A 7,760-nucleotide genomic window follows, 5' to 3' on the forward strand; every position below is an offset into this window, starting at 1 on the left:
ATTGGGAAGGTCATTCCACATTCGAGGTCTCTTGATTTGTAAAGCATTTCTAGTTTGACTAAGTCGTACTCTTGGAATATCAAATAGGTATTTGTTTCTGGTGTGGTGCTCATGGGATCTGTTACAACCTTCTAGGAAGCTTTTAAGGTCAGGATTGACATTACAGTGCAGCGTTTTATATATATAAAATACACATGAGAGTATGTGCAGGGACTTAATATCTAACATATTCAGAGATTTGAGTAAGGGGTCCATATATACTGCCCGGTTGCCTGAAATGCTATAGGCCTACTATAGTGGCTTTAGGTATTGTATGCACTAGCTCTATCTATAAATCCAACATTATGTTTGTAAATCAACTATGTATGTACTTTCCTGAATAAAATTGACTTTACTGTACACTTATATTCTCTGTGGATTTGTTACCCCTATCGTTTGGGAGAAAAAAAATGACTAATACGTTCGGCGAATGACTTTGACTTCAACTTCACTTTGACTTCGTTCATGTCATCGTATTTTCCGTAATATATAAAGGTTATGACAATGCAATTATATTATTGTGTGCAAATAAGTTTGAAATTTCATGTACCCTAAAAATATTAAAATAAAGAATAAGAATAATTAAATAATTGTTGTAGTAAATTGTCACACGTTCATCATACGCAAACGAACACACAGTTTGGAGCGTCAGTACAAGACCGCCGCCATTTTAAAACACGGCTTCGAATGTAAGTAATGTTTTTCTCGTACTAACACTGTGTTATACAATAGATTTGGTCTTGAATTCACAAATTTAGTTGTTACATCTGACAGAGTATGTTAGACGGTGTAATGCTGGTCCATGTTAACGTATTTGTGGGCTTGGTTGGTTTAAATGTGGAGGCGAGGCCTGGCAGTGCTGGTGTATGTGGAGGCGAGGCGAGGCCTGGCAGTGCTGGTGTATGTGGAGGCGAGGCCTGGCTGTGCTGGTGAGTATGTGGAGGCGAGGCCTGGCAGTGCTGGTGTATGTGGAGGCGAGGCCTGGCAGTGCTGGTGTATGTGGAGGCGAGGCCTGGCTGTGCTAGTGCGTATGTGGAGGCGAGGCCTGGCTGTGCTAGTGTGTATGTGGAGGCGAGGCCTGGCAGTGCTGGTGTATGTGGAGGCGAGGCCTGGCTGTGCTAGTGTGTATGTGGAGGCGAGGCCTGGCTGTGCTAGTGTGTATGTGGAGGCGAGGCATGTACAACACTCCCCAATAGGAAGAAAACCCACTGGGTTCTAGGCTAGGTTAGGCTTATCTGTAATAATTGAATTAAGCCTAGCAAAGCCTAGAACCTAGTTCAGTAATTTAAAAAATGTTGTAACTTGAAAAATGCCATTCAATACATTACACAATTTAAATATTTTCAGGCAATCAACACAACCCTCATGTTGGCTAACCCTCTCTCATGTTGGTCAATAATTTAATTATTTTTTTATGGAGTAATCTTTGCTGTTGAAATGTAGTCTTTTTGAGACTACATTTCAAATGTAGTGTGTGTGGAGGCGTGTATGTTAGGTATTACCTAATATACACGGTGTAATATATCTATCTGTGTGAAATAGATTAAATCCATTTATTTGATATTCAGCTAATAGTTCTGTATTTTCTACATTCATCCATGTTTTGGTAAGTGCAATAATATGTATTGTTTCATTGCAGATTAGAGATTCAAGATAGTTCTAGATTTCCGAAGTACTGAAACGCGCGCCATACAGGCTTGGTGGATCTAGGTGCAAGGTAAAATTATTTACATTTACTTGTTTTGTATTTATGTTTTGTATTTATATGCATATATGCATTTATATGCATTATTCTATAGAATAATAGATCTCGTAATAATTTTGCAAAAATAGTGGCATTTACTATTTTTAAAAGATTATTAAAAAATTTACTGATATGGTGCATTCGGAAGGGCGAAGAGGGAGAACGGCCTGTTGACATAGCTCGGGTGCAGGGGGGGGGGGTTGTGTAAAAGCCTGGTTTGTGCCTCGGAGAGGCTATGGGATCCAGTAAGTTCAGTAGAACTTCGGTTTCAACCCTTTTACCCTGTTGTAGCTCAGTCGATTAAGGCAGTGTCTGGGATGCTCCCGGACGCAGGTTCGAATCCTCGTCACGGCCCTTGTGGATTTGTTCATTTGATGCATCACGTTATTGTGATCTGTGTGTGTAATTCTTCACTTGCTACAGCAACAGGAATGTGTGTGTATGTATTTGTGTTGTTGAATATGACCGAAAGTGTAAGATTAATGATTCTAACACAAATCGTCTGAATATTTGTTTTTCTTCACTGTCGAGAGTAGTTAAAAAAATTTACTCGAGTTTATTTTCACACTTTATTTATGGTCCTTAAGTCCCTCTCCTTAATGCTGCTGCTGTTTCTCGCATCTTTGCATCGCTTGTATGTTTGGGGGTTTGGCCTCTTGCTATATATTGATTCCATTTGTGTGTGTTTGGGTCTCAGGCCCTCTCGCAATTTCTGTTGAACAAACCCCTTTTCCTAGTTCTGCATCTCTCCTTTGGTACAAATTTTGTTGTGCTTTTATCATATATTTCACAAAACTTGACATACATTTCATTTACTTCATGTCCTATCAGCAAGTGTTTGTCAAATTCTTTAAGGAAAGTTTATCATCCTGATTGCAGATCTCTAGCGATATTATGTCAACTTCTTGTGGATTCGCAATCATTATTTAATTTACCTTTAGGTGTTCTTTCACCAGCACAGCAACACTGTACCTCTCCCAACCAGTTTAAGATAAAAACTAAGTACTAACTAATTAACTCAATGTAACCTACCTTACCCCCAAAATGACAACCCATGTCTTCTATTTTAAACAATGCTGTTTTGTTGACCAAATTGTATTTTTGTTTTTTTCTGCAATGTTTCCCCCCCCCCCACCACTCTACCACCACATTGAGTTTAGTAGCTCTGTGCACGTCAGGTGCTGTTTAATATACAGACCTACTCCTCCATTTGACCTAGTTTCTCTATCACATCTATATCACTTTGTGCTTTAGCCCTGGTGGAGCTTGGTCCACCAGGCTGTTGTTTGGAGTGGCCCGCAGATCCACATACAGTCTGCATATGATATACAGTCTGTTGATCAATTAAACTACAGTAGTTAGTTTTTATCATCCGAATGCACCAATATGTGTTCATTCTTCCCAGATGAAGGAACTAGGTAATATTCATCATCTGAATGCACCATCTGATGCTTTAACACACTCATGATACACGAGAGGTTTAAAAAACTTTTAAAACTTTTAAAAGTTTTTGACCTATGTATTTAAAAGCAATTCTAAAGTTAAAAAGTGTAGCATAGGCCCCTCGCAGAATGTTCTTAATATGATCCTCAGGTTATAGTTTTCTATCTAAAACCACCCCTAGATCTCTTTCTTGATCAGAATTCTTTATAGATCTCAGTGGCTCGATCATAGAAACTGCTCTAAATCCTTGTTGGCCTGGATTGTGGAGGTCATTGGTCTCTATAAAACTAGTAATCTGACTCCTGATCACTCTCAAATAATTTTATTATGTGGGATGTTAGTGCAACTGGTCTATAATTCTTTGCCAATGCTTGTGTTGTGTTGTGTTGTTTTGGTAGTGATGTGCAATGTGTTGTTTTGGTAGTGATTCGTCCAGTTCTGGTAGTAGTGCGGTTGTTGTGTAGTGTAGTACTTGTGTGCTTGTTAATGACTTGTATTCCAGTCTTGTGGGTATCTCCTTTCCCCTACGGGCCAACTGCTTTGTTCTTACCTAGCATTTTGCTTTGTTTGGGTATGAATGTTTGTGTGCCGTATATTTTGCAAAATTTGCCATATATCTCATTATTTACTCCTCTGCCTAGCAACAAGTCTGTCTAATTATACTCATTAACTGTTTTTCAAAGTTCCCCATAGTGTCCTTTATTGAAATCGAGTTCATGAACCGTTTCAATGTTCTTATTTTCTTCTAGATTATATCTTAAAGTATATTTAAATGTTATTGTTATTATTGTTATTAAATGTTATTGTGACATTGCATTGCAATTGAGCTATGTTGTTTACCATACCGTTCATTTCGTGAGTATAAGTATAGATGCCACACTTGTGACAGGTAAAACCATGCCTTTTTTGAAAAACAGCACCGTCTGTTGCACGTAAGAGCAACCCACACTATATTATGTTGCGATATTATTTCAATATTTCCGATTGTATTGATAATTTGAATTTTCATAGATTTCAATTTATTTTCATTTCGATTTAATAATTTTGTGTGACATTGCATTGAAATTGAGCTGTGTTGTTTACCATACTGTTCATTTCATGAGTATAGTTTATTTTTTTATTTTTTTCATTTCATTTTTTTAGCTGTTCTTATTTTTCAGTGATGGGAATATCAGATCATTTGATGTTCCCAATTTTCTGATGGAAGCATCAGACCATTATAGAATGCATCGGATGAGGTAGTTTGGAATGGTGGGGAGGACGAGAGGGGGGTATGGTGGGGAAGACGAGGGGACAGAGGAGAGGGTAATGGTGGGGAGGACGAGGGGACTGGGGAGTTGGGGATGGTGGGGACAGGGGAATGCTGGGGAGGACAAAGGGACAGGTGAATGGGAGATGGTGGGGGAGGAAGAAGGACAGGGGAGGGGAAAATGGTAAGGAGGACGATGGGACAGGGAAGTGGGAATAGTGGGGATGATGTGGGGACAGGGAAGTGGGAAGGACGAGAGGACTGTGGAATGGGGAATAGCAAAGTGAATTATAATTATATATATTAATTAATTCTTATAAATTTCCAGAAGCCTGTATCAACACCCACACTAATGCAACTGAAAGAGATGTTGAGACAAGTATTGCTGATATGCTGAAGAACGCCCCAAACAAACTTTGTGGAAACAGATACAAGGTAAAGTTTGCCAATTTGCTGTAGTCTAATTCAATTTCTTTTTAGTAATCTTCGAGAACATTTATGCTATGAATAAGATAAAATAATGTAACTGATTTTGATTTATTTACTATTTATTATTTATTTACCGTTATTAGTATAATAGATCTCGTAATAATTTTGCAAAAATAATGGCATTTAATATTTTAAAAAGCTCGGGTGCAGGGGGGGGGGTTATGTAAAAGCCTGGTTTGTGCCTCGGAGAGGCTATGGGATCCAGTAAGATCGTCCTTCCTTTCCTCCCTAGAATCTGGATGTAGCAGGTGCTCAATTGTCAAAATATTATACTAATATCAAACCGTATCTAACCGTAAAATATCGTATTTTATCAAACCGTTATTATACTAATAACGGTTTGATAAAATACAGTAGACTGCCTACTGGTTTTACCTGTAATAAGGTTTGATACAGATGATTATGATTATGGTTTTGGCCTCCACCACCCTCTCACCTAACTTGTTCCAACCATGTCTACCACGGTTTTGTCTTCCGAATGCACCATTTCTGTAAATTTGCTAATAATCTTTTAAAAATAGTAAATGCCATTATTTTTGCAAAATTATTACGAGATCTATTATACTAATAACGGTTTGATAAAATACAGTAGACTGCCTACTGGTTTTACCTGTAATAAGGTTTGATACAGATGATTATGATTATGGTTTTGGCCTCCACCACCCTCTCACCTAACTTGTTCCAACCATGTCTACCACGGTTTTGTCTTCCGAATGCATCATTTCTGTAAATTTGCTAATAATCTTTTAAAAATAGTAAATGCCATTATTTTTGCAAAATTATTACGAGATCTATTATACTAATAACGGTTTGATAAAATACAGTAGACTGCCTACTGGTTTTACCTGTAATAAGGTTTGATACAGATGATTATGATTATGGTTTTGGCCTCCACCACCCTCTCACCTAACTTGTTCCAACCATGTCTACCACGGTTTTGTCTTCCGAATGCACCATTTCTGTAAATTTGCTAATAATCTTTTAAAAATAGTAAATGCCATTATTTTTGCAAAATTATTACGAGATCTATTATACTAATAACGGTTTGATAAAATACAGTAGACTGCCTACTGGTTTTACCTGTAATAAGGTTTGATACAGATGATTATGATTATGGTTTTGGCCTCCACCACCCTCTCACCTAACTTGTTCCAACCATGTCTACCACGGTTTTGTCTTCCGAATGCACCATTTCTGTAAATTTGCTAATAATCTTTTAAAAATAGTAAATGCCATTATTTTTGCAAAATTATTACGAGATCTATTATACTAATAACGGTTTGATAAAATACAGTAGACTGCCTACTGGTTTTACCTGTAATAAGGTTTGATACAGATGATTATGATTATGGTTTTGGCCTCCACCACCCTCTCACCTAACTTGTTCCAACCATGTCTACCACGGTTTTGTCTTCCGAATGTACCATTTCTGTAAATTTGCTAATAATCTTTTAAAAATAGTAAATGCCATTATTTTTGCAAAATTCCTGAATATTGTCAAAATGACGGAAACCCATATGTCAAAAACACATGGAGATATACCAATCCTGGAAGACATTCTTCCATCCCCACTTGAAACTGTTGAGCAGGTGGAAAGTCTGTCACATGAGCTAAAAGTTAACAGTGAATATAAAAAGAGTATGGTAAGTGTTGCTTAATTCTTTTAGCCTGAGTATGGTAAGTGTTGCTGAATTTTTTTAGCCTTGTACATATGTCTTTTGATTAGTTTTTTTGCAGATGAAGGAAGGTGGAGTGGCACATAATTGATTGTTCAGTGTTATGTTTAAGGTACAAATAAAACAAAAGCAAAAGTTACTCAAATTCGTTGATTTTTGTAATAGTTAAGAAGGAAAATATTTTAATGCTATTTATTTAATACAGTTGGAAATTAGAAAATCTAATGTTGAGATTGAAAGATATATATTATTCTCTATTACCTTACAGCTTATGCATTATTTTAACAGGTCCAGACGCTGTCTCAAATGGGCGGTGCAAGCTGTGGAGACACAGTGAGACGAATGATGAGGAGGATAGGGACCTATGGGGTCTGGTCTCAGTATTCACTCGTTGGGCGCAAGAGGAAACGTGTCTTCAAAACCTTGGATATTTGTAATGTAATAATAAGTACGTAAATTTGACATTTTTTTGGATTATATATATGTCTGCATGTATTATGTATTATACTTGCATGCTTGTTAATGACTTGTATTCTAGTCTTGTGGGTATCTCCTTTCTCCTACGGGCCAAATGCTTTGTTCTTACCTAGCATTTTGCTTTGTTTGGGTATGAATGTTTGTGTACCTTCATTGTATATTTTGCAAAATTTGCCATATATCTCATTACTCCTCTGCCTAGCAACAAGTCTGTCTAATTATACTCAATAACTATTTTTCAAAGTTCCCCATAGTGTCCTTTATTGAAATAGAGTTCATGAACCGTTTCAATATCCTTATTTTCTTCTAGATTATATCTTAAAGTATATTTAAATGTTATTGTGACATTGCATTGCAATTGAGCTGCGTTGTTAACCATTCTGTTCATTTCATGAGTATATTTTATTTTCTATTTTTTCATATCATTTTTTTTATCTGTTTTTATTTTTCAGTGATGGGAATATCAGATCATTTGATGTTCCCATCAGAAAATTGGGAAAGTCAGATCTTTTGATGTTCCCAATTTTCAGATGGAAGCATCAGACCATCATGGAATGCATGGGATGAGGTAGTTTAGAATGGTGGGGAGGACGACAGGGGGGATGGTGGGGAAGACGAGGGAACAGAGGAGAGGGTAATGGTG

At 37.1% G+C, this 7,760-nt stretch overlaps 2 protein-coding genes across 3 annotated transcripts in view; one reads left to right on the plus strand and one right to left on the minus strand.

The window, feature by feature from the left end:
- LOC138349612 (tripartite motif-containing protein 59-like) overlaps nt 1-7,760 on the minus strand; it is a 318,336-nt gene that overhangs the window by 63,214 nt on the left and 247,362 nt on the right. The gene's annotated exons all lie outside the window — the stretch shown is intronic.
- Nucleotides 1,675-7,760, plus strand: part of LOC138357743 (uncharacterized) — a 6,971-nt gene continuing 885 nt past the window's right edge. Inside the window, exons 1-3 of the mRNA XM_069314761.1 lie at nt 1,675-1,756; nt 4,804-4,910; nt 6,929-7,088. Coding sequence (XP_069170862.1) covers nt 4,866-4,910; nt 6,929-7,088 — 205 coding nt within the window. The 5' untranslated portion in view covers nt 1,675-1,756; nt 4,804-4,865. The remainder of the gene's footprint in view (nt 1,757-4,803; nt 4,911-6,928; nt 7,089-7,760) is intronic.

The sequence above is a fragment of the Procambarus clarkii genome, chromosome 1 (assembly GCF_040958095.1).
Source record: "Procambarus clarkii isolate CNS0578487 chromosome 1, FALCON_Pclarkii_2.0, whole genome shotgun sequence".
NCBI lineage: Eukaryota > Metazoa > Arthropoda > Malacostraca > Decapoda > Cambaridae > Procambarus > Procambarus clarkii.